This window comes from Oncorhynchus gorbuscha, linkage group LG06 (assembly GCF_021184085.1).
Source record: "Oncorhynchus gorbuscha isolate QuinsamMale2020 ecotype Even-year linkage group LG06, OgorEven_v1.0, whole genome shotgun sequence".
NCBI lineage: Eukaryota > Metazoa > Chordata > Actinopteri > Salmoniformes > Salmonidae > Oncorhynchus > Oncorhynchus gorbuscha.
Genome location: NC_060178.1, coordinates 10,446,710 through 10,467,627, shown reverse-complemented (window position 1 = coordinate 10,467,627; position 20,918 = coordinate 10,446,710). Strand labels below are relative to the sequence as shown.

Genomic DNA, 20,918 nt, shown 5'->3' with positions numbered 1-20,918 from the left:
ATGTAGCAGGAAACCGTCCTGAGGTAGTGCTTTAGGAGTCATAGCTAAGAAAGTACACCTCTAGATGTAGCAGGAAACCGTCCTGAGGTAGTGCTTTAGGAGTCATGGCTAAGAATGTACACCTCTAGATGTGGCAGGAAACCGTCCTGAGGTAGTGCTTTAGGAGTCATGGCTAAGAATGTACACCTCTAGATGTGGCAGGAAACCGCCCTGAGGTAGTGCTTTAGGAGTCATAGCTAAGAAAGTACACCTCTAGATGTGGCAGGAAACCGCCCTGAGGTAGTGCTTTAGGAGTCATAGCTAAGAAAGTACACCTCTAGATGTAGCAGGAAACTGCCCTGAGGTAGTGCTTTAGGAGTCATAGCTAAGAAAGTACACCTCTAGATGTGGCAGGAAACCGCCCTGAGGTAGTGCTTTAGGAGTCATAGCTAAGAAAGTACACCTCTAGATGTGGCAGGAAACCGCCCTGAGGTAGTGCTTTAGGAGTCATAGCTAAGAAAGTACACCTCTAGATGTGGCAGGAAACCGCCCTGAGGTAGTGCTTTAGGAGTCATAGCTAAGAAAGTACACCTCTAGATGTAGCAGGAAACCGCCCTGAGGTAGTGCTTTAGGAGTCATAGCTAAGAAAGTACACCTCTAGATGTAGCAGGAAACCGCCCTGAGGTAGTGCTGTAGGAGTCATAGCTAAGAAAGTACACCTCTAGATGTAGCAGGAAACCGCCCTGAGGTAGTGCTTTAGGAGTCATAGCTAAGAAAGTACACCTCTAGATGTAGCAGGAAACCGCCCTGAGGTAGTGCTTTAGGAGTCATAGCTAAGAAAGTACACCTCTAGATGTAGCAGGAAACCGTCCTGAGGTAGTGCTTTAGGAGTCATAGCTAAGAAAGTACACCTCTAGATGTAGCAGGAAACCGCCCTGAGGTAGTGCTTTAGGAGTCATAGCTAAGAATGTACACCTCTAGATGTGGCAGGAAACCGCCCTGAGGTAGTGCTTTAGGAGTCATAGCTAAGAAAGTACACCTCTAGATGTGGCAGGAAACCGCCCTGAGGTAGTGCTGTAGGAGTCATAGCTAAGAAAGTACACCTCTAGATGTAGCAGGAAACCGCCCTGAGGTAGTGCTGTAGGAGTCATAGCTAAGAAAGTACACCTCTAGATGTAGCAGGAAACCGCCCTGAGGTAGTGCTTTAGGAGTCATAACTAAGAAAGTACACCTCTAGATGTAGCAGGAAACTGCCCTGAGGTAGTGCTTTAGGAGTCATAGCTAAGAAAGTACACCTCTAGATGTGGCAGGAAACCGCCCTGAGGTAGTGCTTTAGGAGTCATAGCTAAGAAAGTACACCTCTAGATGTGGCAGGAAACCGCCCTGAGGTAGTGCTTTAGGAGTCATAGCTAAGAAAGTACACCTCTAGATGTGGCAGGAAACTGCCCTGAGGTAGTGCTTTAGGAGTCATAGCTAAGAAAGTACACCTCTAGATGTAGCAGGAAACCGCCCTGAGGTAGTGCTTTAGGAGTCATAGCTAAGAAAGTACACCTCTAGATGTAGCAGGAAACCGCCCTGAGGTAGTGCTGTAGGAGTCATAGCTAAGAAAGTACACCTCTAGATGTAGCAGGAAACCGCCCTGAGGTAGTGCTTTAGGAGTCATAGCTAAGAAAGTACACCTCTAGATGTAGCAGGAAACCGCCCTGAGGTAGTGCTGTAGGAGTCATAGCTAAGAAAGTACACCTCTAGATGTAGCAGGAAACCGTCCTGAGGTAGTGCTTTAGGAGTCATAGCTAAGAAAGTACACCTCTAGATGTGGCAGGAAACCGTCCTGAGGTAGTGCTTTAGGAGTCATAGCTAAGAAAGTACACCTCTAGATGTAGCAGGAAACCGCCCTGAGGTAGTGCTTTAGGAGTCATAGCTAAGAAAGTACACCTCTAGATGTGGCAGGAAACCGTCCTGAGGTAGTGCTTTAGGAGTCATAGCTAAGAAAGTACACCTCTAGATGTAGCAGGAAACCGTCCTGAGGTAGTGCTTTAGGAGTCATAGCTAAGAAAGTACACCTCTAGATGTAGCAGGAAACCGTCCTGAGGTAGTGCTTTAGGAGTCATAGCTAAGAAAGTACACCTCTAGATGTGGCAGGAAACCGTCCTGAGGTAGTGCTTTAGGAGTCATAGCTAAGAAAGTACACCTCTAGATGTAGCAGAAAACCGCCCTGAGGTAGTGTTTTAGGAGTCATAGCTAAGAAAGTACACCTCTAAATGTAGCAGGAAACCGCCCTGAGGTAGTGCTTTAGGAGTCATAGCTAAGAAAGTACACCTCTAGATGTGGCAGGAAACCGTCCTGAGGTAGTGCTTTAGGAGTCATAGCTAAGAAAGTACACCTCTAGATGTGGCAGGAAACCGTCCTGAGGTAGTGCTTTAGGAGTCATAGCTAAGAAAGTACACCTCTAGATGTGGCAGGAAACCGTCCTGAGGTAGTGCTTTAGGAGTCATAGCTAAGAAAGTACACCTCTAGATGTAGCAGGAAACCGTCCTGAGGTAGTGCTGTAGGAGTCATAGCTAAGAAAGTACACCTCTAGATGTAGCAGGAAACCGTCCTGAGGTAGTGCTTTAGGAGCGTCAGCTAAATGACTAAAATGTAAATGTGTAGTAAAAAGGAAGGAGAAAGGCTCCGACGTGACAGCTCACGTACTTGCACTCTTCGTCCAGCAGGTGGAGCAGCGCGGTGGGCTTCTTGCTGATGAGGTTGATGCAGCCTGTGTTGTCGATGTAGTCGATGTTGTGCCAGCTGATGCTCTCGGCCCTGTACTCCTCCTGTCAGGGGGAAACAACAGTGATGGTGTGTCAGAAACACTGCAGTAAAAGGTTGTTCACAAGTCATCCAATACATCACATTTCCCCTTTTGAGTATCAATAGAGTTTATTTTATTCAATTTAAGTGAATGTCAGGTCAAAAGTTGACAGTCTGGTGAATGCATCAGAGAGATACCATGAACAGTAAATGTATCACACGTGTTATGGGACACACTGATAGCGTTAAGAAAGCATAAGGCGCATTGAAACATTCCAAAACTCAAATCCCATCACTGACAAAAAAAACAAAGACTCTGCAACAAAGGTCACCAGTGTGTCCACGTGCCAACAGTTTCCTCACAAAGGTCACCAGTGTGTCCACGTGCCAACAGTTTCCTCACAAAGGTCACCAGTGTGTCCACGTGCCAACAGTTTCCTCACAAAGGTCACCAGTGTGTCCACGTGCCAACAGTTTCCTCACAAAGGTCACCAGTGTGTCCACGTGCCAACAGTTTCCTCACAAAGGTCACCAGTGTGTCCACGTGCCAACAGTTTCCTCACAAAGGTCACCAGTGTGTCCACGTGCCAACAGTTTCCTCACAAAGGTCACCAGTGTGTCCACGTGCCAACAGTTTCCTCACAAAGGTCACCAGTGTGTCCACGTGCCAACAGTTTCCTCACAAAGGTCACCAGTGTGTCCACGTGCCAACAGTTTCCTCACAAAGGTCACCAGTGTGTCCACGTGCCAACAGTTTCCTCACAAAGGTCACCAGTGTGTCCACGTGCCAACAGTTTCCTCACAAAGGTCACCAGTGTGTCCACGTGCCAACAGTTTCCTCACAAAGGTCACCAGTGTGTCCACGTGCCAACAGTTTCTCACAAAGGTCACAAAGGTCACCAGTGTGTCCACGTGCCAACAGTTTCCTCACAAAGGTCACCAGTGTGTCCACGTGCCAACAGTTTCCTCACAAAGGTCACCAGTGTGTCCACGTGCCAACAGTTTCCTCACAAAGGTCACCAGTGTGTCCACGTGCCAACAGTTTCCTCACAAAGGTCACCAGTGTGTCCACGTGCCAACAGTTTCCTCACAAAGGTCACCAGTGTGTCCACGTGCCAACAGTTTCCTCACAAAGGTCACCAGTGTGTCCACGTGCCAACAGTTTCCTCACAAAGGTCACCAGTGTGTCCACGTGCCAACAGTTTCCTCACAAAGGTCACCAGTGTGTCCACGTGCCAACAGTTTCCTCACAAGGATGTGAACAGGATCAGTAGTGTTGGGGGATATAAACAGGATCAGTAGTGTTGGGGGATATAAACAGGATCAGTAGTGTTGGGGGATATAAACAGGATCAATGGTGTTGGGGGATATAAACAGGATCAGTAGTGTTGGGGGATATAAACAGGATCAATGGTGTTGGGGGATATAAACAGGATCAGTAGTGTTGGGGGATATAAACAGGATCAATGGTGTTGGGGGATATAAACAGGATCAGTAGTGTTGGGGGATATAAACAGGATCAGTAGTGTTGGGGGATATAAACAGGATCAGTAGTGTTGGGGGATATAAACAGGATCAGTAGTGTTGGGGGATATAAACAGGATCAGTGGTGTTGGGGGATATAAACAGGATCAGTGGTGTTGGGGGATATAAACAGGATCAGTAGTGTTGGGGGATATAAACAGGATCAGTACAGGATCAGTAGTGTTGGGGGATATAAACAGGATCAGTAGTGTTGGGGGATATAAACAGGATCAGTGGTGTTGGGGGATATAAACAGGATCAGTAGTGTTGGGGGATATAAACAGGATCAGTGGTGTTGGGGGATATAAACAGGATCAGTACAGGATCAGTAGTGTTGGGGGATATAAACAGGATCAGTAGTGTTGGGGGATATAAACAGGATCAGTAGTGTTGAGGGATATAAACAGGATCAGTAGTGTTGGGGGATATAAACAGGATCAGTAGTGTTGGGGGATATAAACAGGATCAGTAGTGTTGGGGGATATGAACAGGATCAGTAGTGTTGGGGGATATAAACAGGATCAGTACAGGATCAGTAGTGTTGGGGAATATAAACAGGATCAGTAGTGTTGGGGGATATAAACAGGATCAGTAGTGTTGGGGGATATAAACAGGATCAGTAGTGTTGGGGGATATAAACAGGATCAGTAGTGTTGGGGGATATGAACAGGATCAGTAGTGTTGGGGGATATAAACAGGATCAGTAGTGTTGGGGTATATATACAGGATCAGTAGTGTTGGGGTATATATACAGGATCAGTAGTGTTGGGAGATATAAACAGGATCAGTAGTGTTGGGGGATATGAACAGGATCAGTAGTGTTGGGGGATATAAACAGGATCAGTAGTGTTGGGGTATATATACAGGATCAGTAGTGTTGGGGTATATATACAGGATCAGTAGTGTTGGGGGATATAAACAGGATCAGTAGTGTTGGGGGATATAAACAGGATCAGTAGTGTTGGGGGATATAAACAGGATCAGTAGTGTTGGGGGATATAAACAGGATCAGTGGTGTTGGGGGATATAAACAGGATCAGTAGTGTTGGGAGATATAAACAGGATCAGTAGTGTTGGGAGATATAAACAGGATCAGTAGTGTTGGGAGATATAAACAGGATCAGTAGTGTTGGGAGATATAAACAGGATCAGTAGTGTTGGGAGATATAAACAGGATCAGTAGTGTTGGGAGATATAAACAGGATCAGTAGTGTTGGGGGATATAAACAGGATCAGTAGTGTTGGGGGATATAAACAGGATCAGTGGTGTTGGGGGATATAAACAGGATCAGTAGTGTTGGGAGATATAAACAGGATCAGTAGTGTTGGGAGATATAAACAGGATCAGTAATGTTGGGAGATATAAACAGGATCAGTAGTGTTGGGAGATATAAACAGGATCAGTGGTGTTGGGGCATATACAGTGGCTTGCGAAAGTATTCCCCCTCCCCTCTTGGCATTTTTCCTATTTTGTTGCCTTACAACCTGGAATTAAAATAGATTTGGGGGGGGGTTGTATCATTTGATTTACACATCATGCCTACCACATCATGCCTACCAAATACCAGCTTATTCTAGGGCTACAATACCTCCTTTGCCAAATGGCCTGGACCCTTATCCTACTCTTTTGATGTTCCTCTGGTGAAGTAGAGGTTAACCCAGGCCCTGTAGCCCCCAGATCCACTCCTATTCCCCAGGCGCTATCATTTGTTGAATTCTGTAACCGTAAAAGCCTTGGTTTCATGCATGTTAACATCAGAAGCCTCCTCCTAAATTTGTTTAATTCACTGCTTTAGCACACTCTGCCAACCCGGATGTCCTAGCAGTGTCTGAATCCTGGCTTAGAAGGCCACCAAAAACTCTGACATTTCCACCCCCAGCTACAACATTTTCCGCCAAGATAGAACTGCCAAAGGGGGTGGAGTTGCAATCTACTGCAGAGATACCCTGCATAGTTCTGTCATACTATCCAGGTCTGTGCCCAGAAAGTTCGAACTTCTACTTTTAAAAATCCACCTTTCCAGAAATAAGTCTTTCACTGTTGCCGCTTGTTATAGACCACCCTCTGCCACAAGCTGTGCTTATTCACACCATATGTGAATTAATTGCCTCTCATTTATCTTCAGAGTTTGTACTTTTAGGTGACCTAAACTGGAATATGCTTAACACCCCGTCCATCCTGCAATCTAAGCTTGATTCCATCAATCTCACACAAATTATCATGGAACCTACCAGGTACAACCCCAGATCCGTAAACACAGGCACCCTCAGATATCATCCTGACCAACCTGCCCTCTAAATACACCTCTGCTGTCTTCAACCAGGATCTCAGCGATCACTGCCTCATTGCCTGCATCCATAATGGGTCTGCGGTCGACCACCCCTTATGACTGTCAAATGCTCCCTAAAACACTTCAGCGAGCAGGCCTTTCTAATCGCCCTGGCCCAGGTATCCTGGAAGGATATTGACCTCATTCCGTCAGTAGAGAATGCCTGGTTAATCTTTAAAAGTGCTTTCCTCACCATCTTAAATAAGCATGCCCCGTTCAAAAAAATGTAGATCTAAGAACTGATGCAGCAGCTCATGGTTCACTCCAGACTTGACTGCCCTTGACCAGCACAAAAAAAAACCTGTGGTGTTCTGCGTTAGCATCAAATAGCCCCCGCGATATGCAACTTTCCAGGGAAGTTAGGAACCGATATACACAGGCAGTTATGAAAGCAAAGGCTAACTTTTTCAAACAGAAATTTGCATCCTGTAACACAAACTTCAAAAAGTTCTGGGACACTGTAAAGTCCACAGGGAATAAGAGCACCTCCTCCCAGCTGCCCACTGCACTGAGGCTAGGAAACACTGTCAACACCGATAAATCCACAATAATCAAGAATTTCAAGAAGCATTCTACTACGGCTGGCCATGCTTTCCACCTGGCTACCCCTACCCCGGTCAACAGCTCTGCACCACCCACAGCAACTTGCCCATGCCTCCCCCATTTCTCCTTCACCCAAATCCAGACAGCGGATGTTCGAAAGAGCTGCAAAATCTGGACTCCTGCAAATCAGCTGGGCTAGAAAATCTGGACTCCTACAAATCAGCTGGGCTAGAAAATCTGGACTCCTACAAATCAGCTGGGCTAGAAAATCTGGACCTTCTCCACTATGCAATCTGGTTTCCGAGCCGGTCACGGGTGCAACTCAGCCATGCTCAAGGTCCGAAACAATATCATAACCGCCATCGATAAAAGACACTACTGAAGCATGACCCAGAAGCCCTGTGACTACTGAAGTATGACCCAGAAGCCCTGTGACTACTGAAGTATGACCCAGAAGCTCTGTGACTACCCAGAAGCCCTGTGACGACTGAAGTATGACCCAGAAGCCCTATGACTACTGAAGTGCTTTGGCAAAGTGGGTGGGGTTATATCCTTCCTGTTTGGCCCTGTCCGGGGGTGTCCTCGGATGGGGCCACAGTGTCTCCTGACCCCTCCTGTCTCAGCCTCCAGTATTTATGCTGCAGTAGTTTATGTGTCGGGGGGCTAGGGTCAGTTTGTTTATCTGGAGTACTTCTCCTGTCCTATTCGGTGTCCTGTGTAAATCTAAGTGTGCGTTCTCTAATTCTCTCCTTCTCTCTTTCTTTCTCTCTCTCGGAGGACCTGAGCCCTAGAACCATGCCCCAGGACTACCTGACATGATGACTCCTTGCTGTCCCCAGTCCACCTGGCCATGCTGCTGCTCCAGTTTCAACTGGCCTGGGCCCTAGGACCATGTCCCAGGACTACCTGACATGAGGACTCCTTGCTGTCCCCAGTCCACCTGGCCATGCTCCTGCTCCAGTTTCAACTGTTCTGCCTTACTATTATTCAACCATGCTGGTCATTTATGAACATTTGAACATCTTGGCCACGTTCTGTTATAATCTCCACCTGGCACAGCCAGAAGAGGACTGGCCACCCCACATATGCTCTCTCTAATTCTCTCTTTCTTTCTCTCTCTCGGAGGACCTGAGCCCTAGGACCGTGCCCCAGGACTACCTGACATGATGGCTCCTTGCTGTCCCCAGTCCATCTGACTGTGCTGCTGCTCCAGTTTCAACTGTTCTGCCTTATTATTATTTGACCATGCTGGTCATTTATGAACATTTGAACATCTTGGTCATGTTCTGTTATAATCTCTACCCGGCACAGCCAGAAGAGGACTGGCCACCCCACATAGCCCGGTTCCTCTCTAGGTTTCTTCCTAGGTTTTGGCCTTTCTAGGGAGTTTTTCCTAGCCACCGTGCTTTTACACCTGCATTGTTTGCTGTTTGGGGTTTTAGGCTGGGTTTCTGTACAGCACTTTGAGATATCAGCTGATGTACGAAGGGCTATATAAATAAATTTGATTTGATTTGATTTGATTTGAAGTATGACCCAGAAGCCCTGTGACTACTGAAGTATGACCCAGAAGCCCTGTGACTACTGAAGTATGACCCAGAAGCCCTGTGACCACTGAAGTATGACCCAGAAGCCCTGTGACTACTGAAGTATGACCCAGAAGCCCTGTGACTACTGAAGTATGACCCAGAAGCCCTGTGACTACTGAAGTATGTCTATGTCAGTGCCAGACACATCACACAACAACAGAGGAACAGGAAGTGGAACTAGCCGGGACACCCAACTCCGCGGCTAGCAGGGCTATTTCATGTGTGCAACTTGACATGCCTATCCTTCCTCCCTAAAAGTAAAAAAGAGAAAATTCCACCCATGAAATTCTACATCCAACTTACATCATTACTATATTGACTCATTATGATGGTGCTTCTGAGTTTATCACGAAAGACTAAAGTTTTCCTTTTTAAATGTTTCAATCAAATCCACATCTAGGACATAAAACGTCTTCACCACCCACAGGGCTCCGCAATAAAGGCCTAAACCTTCCTGTATTGTTCTCCTGCTCTCTCTCTGGGCTCTCTCTGGGCTCTCTCTCTGGGCTCTCTCTCTCTCTCTGGGCTCTCTCTCTCTCTCTGGGCTCTCTCGCTCTCTCTGGGCTCTCTCTCTCGCTCTCTCTGGGCTCTCTCTCTCTCTCTGGGCTCTCTCGCTCTCTCTGGGCTCTCTCTCTCGCTCTCTCTGGGCTCTCTCTCTCGCTCTCTCTGGGCTCTCTCTCTCGCTCTCTCTGTGTTCTCTCTCTCTGGACTCTCTCTCTCTCTCTCGCCCTCTCTGGGCTCTCTCTCTCTCTCTCTGCTCTCTCTGGGCTCTCTCCTCTCTGGGCTCTCTCTCTCTCTCTGCTCTCTCTCTCTCTCTCTGGGCTCTCTCGCTCTCTCTGGGCTCTCTCTCTCGCTCTCTCTGGGCTCTCTCTCTCTCTCTCTCTCTCTCTCTCTCTCTCTCTCTCTCTCTCTGGGCTCTCTCTCTCTCTCTCTCTCTCTCTGCTCTCTCTCTGCTCTCTCTCTCTCTCTCTCTCTCTCTCTCTGCATCATGTGCTGTATTGTGTTTGGCAGGCTGCCCGAGTTTTAACGGGCCGGGGCGGTGGTTACAGCTATAGATACAGCATTGTCAGTCATAGAGCAGAGCGACTCCGTCACAGAGCGACTCCGTCATTTCCCCTCGCAAACACTGATGGCCTGATCCCAGATCTATTTATGCTATTGCCTCTTTTTGGACTCATATTGGCAAGACCACACAAACAGATCTGGGATCAGGCTATGACAATCTCAGAAAAAAATTAGTGAAGAGCAGAGAGGTCTGTAGGAGTCACGGTATTGGGACCACATGACTCAAAATGGTGATGTCATACTGAAGTGGTAAGTGGAATAAAGGGTTACCGGTAAAGCTATTGAAATCCTATTTAAAAAAGAATGGTCATTTTACACTGACATTCTATTTACAAAATGACTCATAAAAAGATTAAACTGAATCCTGTGATTTCAAACATACCAGAGCACAGATGGTTTCTTCACGTTGGTGAGAAGTCTACACATCTCAGAAGGGTGCGTGAATGTGATACACTGTTTGCATATGTGGCCATGGGTTTGAGCTCCGATACATCTGGAAATCATTTTCATAGAGATGGAGAAGAAATGAAGGAGCAATTGGCATGTCGTTGTAAACATTGGAGCCCCTGTTGGGAATAGTATTTGGTACAGTCCTATTAGCTTTGGCCACTGTTCAAACATAAAACACTTCCTGCTGATAAGACTAAATGATTGGTTGGAGAGGTGAGACAGCCCTGCTGATAAGACTAACTGATTGGTTGGAGAGGTGAGACAGCCCTGCTGATAAGACTAACTGATTGGTTAGAGAGGTGAGACAGCCCTGCCGATAAGACTAACTGATTGGTTGGAGAGGTGAGACAGCCCTGCCGATAAGACTAACTGATTGGTTGGAGAGGTGAGACAGCCCTGCCGATAAGACTAACTGATTGGTTGGAGAGGTGAGACAGCCCTGCTGATAAGACTAACTGATTGGTTGGAGAGGTGAGACAGCCCTGCTGATAAGACTAAATTATTGGTTGGAGAGGTGAGACAACCCTGCTGATAAGACTAACTGATTGGTTGGAGAGGTGAGACAGCCATGCTGATAAGACTAAATTATTGGTTGGAGAGGTGAGACAGCCCTGCTGATAAGACTAACTGATTGGTTGGAGAGGTGAGACAGCCATGCTGGTAAGACTAACTGATTGGTTGGAGAGGTGAGACAGCCCTGCTGATAAGACTAACTGATTGGTTGGAGAGTTGAGACAGCCCTGCTGATAAGACTAACTGATTGGTTGGAGAGGTGAGACAGCCCTGCTGATAAGACTAACTGATTGGTTGGAGAGGTGAGACAGCCCTGCTGATAAGACTAACTGATTGGTTGGAGAGTTGAGACAGCCCTGCTGATAAGACTAACTGATTGGTTGGAGAGGTGAGACAGCCCTGCTGATAAGACTAACTGATTGGTTGGAGAGGTGAGACAGCCCTGCTGATAAGACTAACTGATTGGTTGGAGAGGTGAGACAGCCCTGCAGATAAGACTAACTGATTGGTTGGAGAGTTGAGACAGCCCTGCTGATAAGACTAACTGATTGGTTGGAGAGTTGAGACAGCCCTGCTGATAAGACTAACTGATTGGTTGGAGAGTTGAGGCAGCCCTGCTGATAAGACTAACTGATTGGTTGGAGAGTTGAGACAGCCCTGCTGATAAGACTAACTGATTGGTTGGAGAGGTGAGACAGCCCTGCTGATAAGACTAACTGATTGGTTGGAGAGGTGAGACAGCCCTGCTGTAAAGACTAACTGATTGGTTGGAGAGGTGAGACAGCCCTGCTGATAAGACTAACTGATTGGTTGGAGAGTTGAGACAGCCCTACTGATAAGACTAACTGATTGGTTGGAGAGTTGAGACAGCCCTGCTGATAAGACTAACTGATCGGTTGGAAAGTTGAGACAGCCCTGCTGATAAGACTAACTGATTGGTTGGAGAGTTGAGACAGCCCTGCTGATAAGACTAACTGATCGGTTGGAAAGTTGAGAGAGCCCAATGAGGGAGAGTAGGACTAAGTTGCATTTACTCCTGGACACTGAGTTAGTTAGCTAGCTCATCCTAGATCTGGGCAACTTCTACAAGAGCGAGCGGGAGAGTAGAGGTGTGGAGTATTTCCCTGATTCAAACGCCAGTGGGAGGGGCCATGACCACACTGTACTATTTAAACAAACACAAATCAGTCAGAATCTGGCAACCCTTCCACGTGGCCTCGTACTCAACCTAACCTCTGCAGTTCTACTGTAAAATAAACTCCCAAATGAAAACAGTTTATATTGTAAAATAAACTCCTATATGAAAACACGTCATCAGGTCGATCAAAAGGTGAGAGACGGCCACGTCCTCGGGTCGATTATGTAATGCTGTGTGTGGTTGCTAAAGAGACATCTGTGATGCAAGTGACCAACTCCAGGTAACACCATGTTCTATGGTTGGAATCCCAGAGAGGATGTAGCCTGCTGATGTTGACTGCCAGAAGTCAGCTGGAAGCAGCAACAGGGTTGTTCATTAGGCACAACACTTTTATTTTGCTTTCTACTGCAAAACACTTTGCTACGTTGAGCCCTAATGACAGTGACTCTGGTCATGGTGAGCGACGGCACTGGGCAAGACACAGCATTGGCCGAAGTAACCATGGTGACGGCTCATGTTATGGGATGGCATGGGATGCTCTCTGCTCCAAGGTATCAGGTTGGAGTGAGACTAGAGTTCTGTTTGTGTGTGTGTGTGTTCATAATTTATGTCACCCCAAAGGGGGAGTGCAAATCAACAGTGTGTGTAAACAAAGCAGCACGCCTCAGAACATCCACACGACAGGACAAAAACACCACGGCAAGGAACCATGTTCTGTTGGGAAAACAACAACAACAAAAACTCCCAAAACACTCACCACACTCAAAAGACTGCATAAGAAACTCACCACAGTCCAAAGTTATCCTACTATTCTAGGCTAACTGGGCTAAATGAAGGCATTCAGAAGTCTTCATAAGCCAGGCACTACTGCGCTAGGCTAACTGGGCTAAATGAAGGCATCCAGAAGTCTGCATAAGCCAGGCACTACTGCGCTAGGCTAACTGGGCTAAATGAAGGCATTCAGAAGTCTTCATAAGCCAGGCACTAGTGCGCTAGGCTAACTGGGCTAAATGACGGTATTCAGAAGTCTTCATAAGCCAGGCACTAGCGCGCTAGGCTAACTGGGCTAAATGACGGCATTCAGAAGTCTTCATAAGCCAGGTACTAGCGCGCTAGGCTAACTGGGCTAAATGACGGCATTCAGAAGTCTTCATAAGCCAGGCAGTAGGGCGCTAGGCTAACTGGGCTAAATGAGACAAAACAATAAATCCCACACAGACAAAACAAGAGTACGATGAGCCCATCTCCAGGGCTGAGTCTAGAATAGCACCCTATTCCCATAGGCCTACAGGACTTAGTCAAAAGTAGTGCACTATATAGGGAATAGGGTGCCAACTCAGGTCAAAAGTAGTGCACTATATAGGGAATAGGGTGCCATTTCCAAAGCAGGCCAGGTGATTATGAGTGGTAAACAAAGACAGACAGAGGGGAGACAGACGGATTTACTCGAGTCGGGTGCCAAGAGGGCCAAAACACCCTCATCAAAACCAAATCAAAACACTACGTCTGGAAACCTTAGCGCGCGTAAATTCCTGACCTGCTACAGTAAACAATGCATTTACTGCATTCCTTCTGACCATGAGGAAATAGCCCTTTTTCACAACACTATCCACTCTATTGACAATGTAGTGACACTCACACACACACACACACACACACACACACACACACACACACACACACACACACACACACACACACACACACACACACACACACACACACACACACACACACACACACACACACACACACACACACACACACACACACTCTCTCTCTGTCTCAGACAGTATGACGCTAACACAAACCCACTGGGACACACACACTCTCTGTCTCAGACAGTATGACGCTAACACAAACCCACTGGGACACACACACACACTCACACGTTCCAGCAGGTATATCTCACTGATCATCCCCAAAGCCAACACCTCATTTGGCCTCCTTTCCTTCCAGTTCTCTGCTGCCAGTGACTGGAACGAATTGCAAAAAGCGCTGAAGTTGGAGACTTATATTTCCCTCACCAACTTTAAACATCAGCTATCTGAGCAGCTAAACGATCGCTGCTGCTGTACATAGTCCATCTGTAAAGAGCCTACCCAATCTACCTACCTCATCCCCATACTGTTTTTATTTACTTTTCTGCTCTTTTGCACACCAGTATCTCTACTTGCACATCATCCTCTGCTCATTTATCCCTCCAGTGTTAATCTGCTAAATTGTAATTATTCGCTCCTATGGCCTATTTATTGCCTCCCTCATGCCTTTTACACACACTGTGTAAAGACTTTCTTTTCTCTACTGTGTCATTGACTTGTTTATTGTGTTATTAGCTTGTTTATTGTTTACTCCATGTGTAACTCTGTGTTGTTGTCTGTGTCACACTGCTTTGCTTTATCTTGGCAAGGTCGCAGTTGTAAATGAGAACTTGTTCTCAACTAGCCTACCTGGTTAAATAAAGGTGTTCTCAACTAGCCTACCTGGTTAAATAAAGGTGAAATAAAAATAATAAAAACTCACACACGGTGACTCTCTGTCTCACACAGTATGACCCTAACACACACCCACACTGACTCTCTATCACAAAACCCAATGGGACACACACACACACAGGTTATGTACTCTGACGTAACCGCTAACGAGTCAGGCGTCACCGCTAACGAGACGGATGTCACCGCTAACGAGACGGACGTCACCGCTAACGAGACGGATAGTCACAACCATAGACGGACGATCACAACCATTAGAATGGACATTCCCATTCAACGTCAACATAACGTGATGGACGGACCCTAACAGACGGATTACCGCTAAAACGGACCACCGCATTCTGTTTCTATTGTTACATCATGGACGCATTGGCTAACGTCCAGCCGGAAACGTCACCGCTAACGAGCCGGACGTCACCGCTAACGAGCCGGACGTCACCGCTAACAAGCCGGACGTCACCGCTAACGAGCCGGACGTCACCGCTAACGAGCCAGACGTTGTTGAGACAGACGTGTGGACAGACGTCACCGCAGCCAGACATCACCGCTAATGAGCCAGACGGCACCGCTAACGAGACAGACGTCACCACTAAAGAGCCAGACGGCACCGCTAACGAGACAGACGTCACCACTAAAGAGCCAGACGGCACCTCTAACGAGCCAGACATCACCGCTAACGAGACAGACGTCACCACTAAAGAGCCAGGCGGCACCGCTAACGAGCCGGACGTCACCGCTAACGAGACAGACATCACCGCTAACGAGCCGGACGTCACCGCTAACGAGACAGACGTCACCACTAAAGAGCCAGACGGCACCGCTAAAGAGCCAGCTAAATAGTCACAACCATAGAGAATGATTACAACCATTAGAATGGACATTCCCATTCAAGTCAACATTCCGTGATGGATGGACCCACAGACATATTATACTTAAATTTGTATCCATCCCATTCTGTTTCTATTGTTACATCATGGAGCATTGGATTAAATAGGAAACTTTATTGTCCACACAAAACTGTAGTTCAAACAGTTAAAAAAGGAATGCCAGTCGGTGTGTGACTGTCAACACGCCTTATTCTGTTGTTGACCTGAAGTGTGGTCCATGCGTACTGACTCACAGACACACACAGTGGAGGCTGCTGAGGGGAGGGACGGATCATAATAATGGCCGGAACGGAGCAAATGGAATGGCTTCAAGAACATGTGTTTTGACGTATTTGATACCATTCCACTTGTTTCCACTCCAGCTATTACCACGAGCCCGTCCTCCCCAATTAAGGTGCCACCAACCTCCTGTGGACAAACACACAGAAAGAGACCTTACCTGTTCGAGCTTGAAGAGGTGCTGGTTGAAGTAGTGATGGAGCCTCTCGTTGGCCAAGTTGATACAGAACTGCTCAAAGCTGTTGTTCTCGTAGTCTTCAAAGCCAAAGATGTCCAGCACTCCAATTGAAAGAATCTGAAGTGAAAGAGAGAGTTTAGTTAGATGTGTTAAATCTATATTGAAATATTAAACATTTTAATACATAACTCAACTCAGAAACAAAAACAACGAACTCTTGATGAATCTTCCACTACAGACCCTGGTTTGATCACGGGCTGTACCACAACCGGAAGTCCCACAACATAGAGATAGATGAGGACCGAGGGACACAACAGAGAGATAGATGAGGACCGAGGGACACAACAGAGAGATAGATGAGGATCGAGGGACACAACAGAGAGATAGATGAGGACTGAGGGACACAACAGAGAGATAGATGAGGACTGAGGGACACAACAGAGAGATAGATGAGGACTGAGGGACACAACAGAGAGATAGATGAGGACCGAGGGACACAACAGAGAGATAGATGAGGACCGAGGGACACAACAGAGAGATAGATGAGGACCGAGGGACACAACAGAGAGATAGATGACTGAGGGACACAACAGAGAGATAGATGAGGACTGAGGGACACAACAGAGAGATAGATGAGGACCGAGGGACACAACAGAGAGATAGATGAGGACCGAGGGACACAACAGAGAGATAGATGAGGACCGAGGGACACAACAGAGAGATAGATGAGGACTGAGGGACACAACAGAGAGATAGATGACTGAGGGACACAACAGAGAGATAGATGAGGACTGAGGGACACAACAGAGAGATAGATGAGGACTGAGGGACACAACAGAGTCTCTCACATGACCCCAAACCACAGCAGTGTAAATCTAACCTCATCTGCTCTCTCTCACACTTGCACACACACACTTGCACACTTGCACACTTACACACACACACACACACACACACACACACACACACACACACACACACACACACACACACACACACACACACACACACACACACACACACACACACACACACACACACACACACACACACACACACACACACACACACACACACACACACACACACACACACACACACACACACACACACACACACGATGGCCATAATGCCATCTGCAGCAATGTTCTGGGCACACATGTGGACACACCAACACACAGATTTGGGAGGAGAGAAGCAAATATGATCTGTGATCTAATCCTTTGGATGCCCGCTGGGCAAAGCCAGCCAGCTGCCACACGGTTCCCACGCAGTGGTTTCCTCATTTCACCCCCAGCCGAAAGAGAGAGACGACGTTGGAGGCAGCTTATGGTAGAGAAACTTAAATTATCTGGCAACCGCTCTGGTGGAAATTCCTGCAGTCAGCATATCAATTGCACGCTCCCTCAAAACGTTAGACATCTGCGGCATTGTGTTGTGTGACAAAACTGCACATTTTAGAGAGGCCTTTTATTGTCTCCGGTACAAGGTGCACCTGTGTATTTAAATTAGCAGCTTTGATATGCCACACATGGATGGCTCCCGCAGGTAGTATAACTTTTTCATTACATTTCATTACATTTCATTATATTTCATTATAGCACAACGGTTTGTCTAATCTTAGCAATTTCTTCTCAGCTAGCTACATAGCCGTCTTTGTATCAAAGATAATTGCGTAATTAACGTATTTCGCCGTCCTAAAGTAGTCTTCACTAGCCAGCTAGCTAACGTCCACTGATTAGCTGCACTGGAGAAACTATTACACTCAACTGAACGACTTGATTAGTGTAGTGTTAGCTAGCTACATAGCTGTCTTTGCTGTCTTCATATCTTCGTATCCAAGATAATTGTGTTGTTTAGGTTTAGAGTGTGTAGTCTTAGAGTGATTATCTTAATTTACCGAGGTTAGCTAGCCAGCTATTTGTCGTCCTTAACGTAGGAGACTCTGCTAGCTAGCCAACGTCTTCTGAATAGACTCAACAACCCGGTCGCATTCACAGGTAGTATCACATTTTCATTTCATTTCATTACAGTACAACGGTTTGATTTGTTTGATCGTAGCTAGCTACATAGCTAGCTACATAGCCGTCTTTGTATCAAAGATAACTGTGTAGTCTAGAGCGATTTTCTAGGTTAGCTAGCCAGCTATTGTCGTTCTTTTAACGCAACGTAACGTAAACAACACTACTAGCTAGCCAGCTAGCCCCCGAATAGCAGCACTGCAGAAACTATTACACTCAACGGAACGACTTGATTAGTGTAGTGTCAACAACGCACCCACTGCCAGCTAGCCTACTTCAGCAGTACTGTATCATTTTAATCATTTTAGTCAATAAGATTCTTGCTACGTAGCTTAACTTTCTGAACGTGTAGTCCACTTGTCATTCCAATCTCCTTTGCATTAGCGTAGCCTCTTCTGTAGCCTGTCAACTATGTGTCTGTCTATCCCTGTTCTCTCCTCTCTGCACAGACCATACAAACGCTCCACACCGCGTGGCCGCGGCCACCCTAATCTGGTGGTCCCAGCGCGCACGACCCACGTGGAGTTCCAGGTCTCCGGTAGCCTCTGGAACTGCCAATCTGCGGTCAACAAGACAGAGTTCATCTCAGCCTATGCCTCCCTCCAGTCCCTCGACTTCTTGGCACTGACGGAAACATGGATCACCACAGACAACACTGCTACTCCTACTGCTCTCTCTTCATCCGCCCACGTGTTCTCGCACACCCCGAGAGCTTCTGGTCAGCGGGGTGGTGGCACCGGGATCCTCATCTCTCCCAAGTGGTCATTCTCTCTTTCTCCCCTTACCCATCTGTCTATCGCCTCCTTTGAATTCCATGCTGTCACAGTTACCAGCCCTTTCAAGCTTAACATCCTTATCATTTATCGCCCTCCAGGTTCCCTCGGAGAGTTCATCAATGAGCTTGATGCCTTGATAAGCTCCTTTCCTGAGGACGGCTCACCTCTCACAGTTCTGGGCGACTTTAACCTCCCCACGTCTACCTTTGACTCATTCCTCTCTGCCTCCTTCTTTCCACTCCTCTCCTCTTTTGACCTCACCCTCTCACCTTCCCCCTACTCACAAGGCAGGCAATACGCTCGACCTCATCTTTACTAGATGCTGTTCTTCCACTAACCTCATTGCAACTCCCCTCCAAGTCTCCGACCACTACCTTGTATCCTTTTCCCTCTCGCTCTCATCCAACACCTCCCACACTGCCCCTACTCGGATGGTATCGCGCCGTCCCAACCTTCGCTCTCTCTCCCCCGCTACTCTCTCCTCTTCCATCCTATCATCTCTTCCCTCCACTCAAACCTTCTCCAACCTATCTCCTGATTCTGCCTCCTCAACCCTCCTCTCCTCCCTCTCTGCATCCTTTGACTCTCTATGTCCCCTATCCTCCAGGCCGGCTCGGTCCTCCCCTCCCGCTCCGTGGCTCGATGACTCATTGCGAGCTCACAGAACAGGGCTCCGGGCAGCCGAGCGGAAATGAAGGAAAACTCGCCTCCCTGCGGACCTGGCATCCTTTCACTCCCTCCTCTCTACATTTTCCTCCTCTGTCTCTGCTGCTAAAGCCACTTTCTACCACGCTAAATTCCAAGCATCTGCCTCTAACCCTAGGAAGCTCTTTGCCACCTTCCCCTCCCTCCTGAATCCTCCTCCCCCCCTCCTCCCTCTCTGCAGATGACTTCGTCAACCATTTTGAAAAGAAGGTTGACGACATCCGATCCTCGTTTGCTAAGTCAAACGACACCGCTGGTTCTGCTCACACTGCCCTACCCTGTGCTCTGACCTCTTTCTCCCCTCTCTCTCCAGATGAAATCTTGCGTCTTGTGACGGCCGGCCGCCCAACAACCTGCCCGCTTGACCCTATCCCCTCCTCTCTTCTCCAGACCATTTCCGGAGACCTTCTCCCTTACCTCACCTCGCTCATCAACTCATCCCTGACCGCTGGCTTACGTCCCTTCCGTCTTCAAGAGAGCGAGAGTTGCACCCCTTCTGAAAAAACCTACACTCGATCCCTCCGATGTCAACAATTACAGACCAGTATCCCTTCTTTCTTTTCTCTCCAAAACTCTTGAACGTGCCGTCCTTGGCCAGCTCTCCCGCTATCTCTCTCTGAATGACCTTCTTGATCCAAATCAGTCAGGTTTCAAGACTAGTCATTCAACTGAGACTGCTCTCCTCTCACGGAGGCGCTCCGCACTGCTAAAGCTAACTCTCTCTCCTCTGCTCTCATCCTTCTAGATCTATCGGCTGCCTTCGATACTGTGAACCATCAGATCCTCCTCTCCACCCTCTCCGAGTTGGGCATCTCCGGCGCGGCCCACGCTTGGATTGCGTCCTACCTGACAGGTCGCTCCTACCAGGTGGCGTGGCGAGAATCTGTCTCCTCACCACGCGCTCTCACCACTGGTGTCCCCCAGGGCTCTGTTCTAGGCCCTCTCCTATTCTCGCTATACACCAAGTCACTTGGCTCTGTCATAACCTCACATGGTCTCTCCTATCATTGCTATGCAGACGACACACAACTAATTTTTCTCCTTTCCCCCTTCTGATGACCAGGTGGCGAATCGCATCTCTGCATGTCTGGCAGACATATCAGTGTGGATGACGGATCACCACCTCAAGCTGAACCTCGGCAAGACGGAGCTGCTCTTCCTCCCGGGAAGGACTGCCCGTTCCATGATCTCGCCATCACGGTTGACAACTCCATTGTGTCCTCCTCCCAGAGCGCTAAGAACCTTGGCGTGATCCTGGACAACACCCTGTCGTTCTCAACCAACATCAAGGCGGTGGCCCGTTCCTGTAGGTTCATGCTCTACAACATCCGCAGAGTACGACCCTGCCTCACACAGGAAGCGGCGCAGGTCCTAATCCAGGCACTTGTCATCTCCCGTCTGGATTACTGCAACTCGCTGTTGGCTGGGCTCCCTGCCTGTGCCATTAAACCCCTTCAACGCATCCAGAACGCCGCAGCCCGTCTGGTGTTCAACCTTCCCAAGTTCTCTCACGTCACCCCGCTCCTCCGTTCTCTCCACTGGCTTCCAGTTGAAGCTCGCATCCGCTACAAGACCATGGTGCTTGCCTACGGAGCTGTGAGGGGGACGGCACCTCAGTACCTCCAGGCTCTGATCAGGCCCTACACCCAAACAAGG

General features: G+C 47.8%; 1 protein-coding gene across 1 annotated transcript in view; it reads right to left on the bottom strand.

Annotated features, from left to right (window-relative positions):
- LOC124037512 (unconventional myosin-IXAa-like) overlaps positions 1-20,918 on the bottom strand; it is a 342,685-nt gene that overhangs the window by 105,305 nt on the left and 216,462 nt on the right. Inside the window, exons 11-12 of the mRNA XM_046352288.1 lie at positions 15,743-15,877; positions 2,674-2,795 (exon numbers count right to left, since the gene is read on the bottom strand). Coding sequence (XP_046208244.1) covers positions 2,674-2,795; positions 15,743-15,877 — 257 coding nt within the window. The remainder of the gene's footprint in view (positions 1-2,673; positions 2,796-15,742; positions 15,878-20,918) is intronic.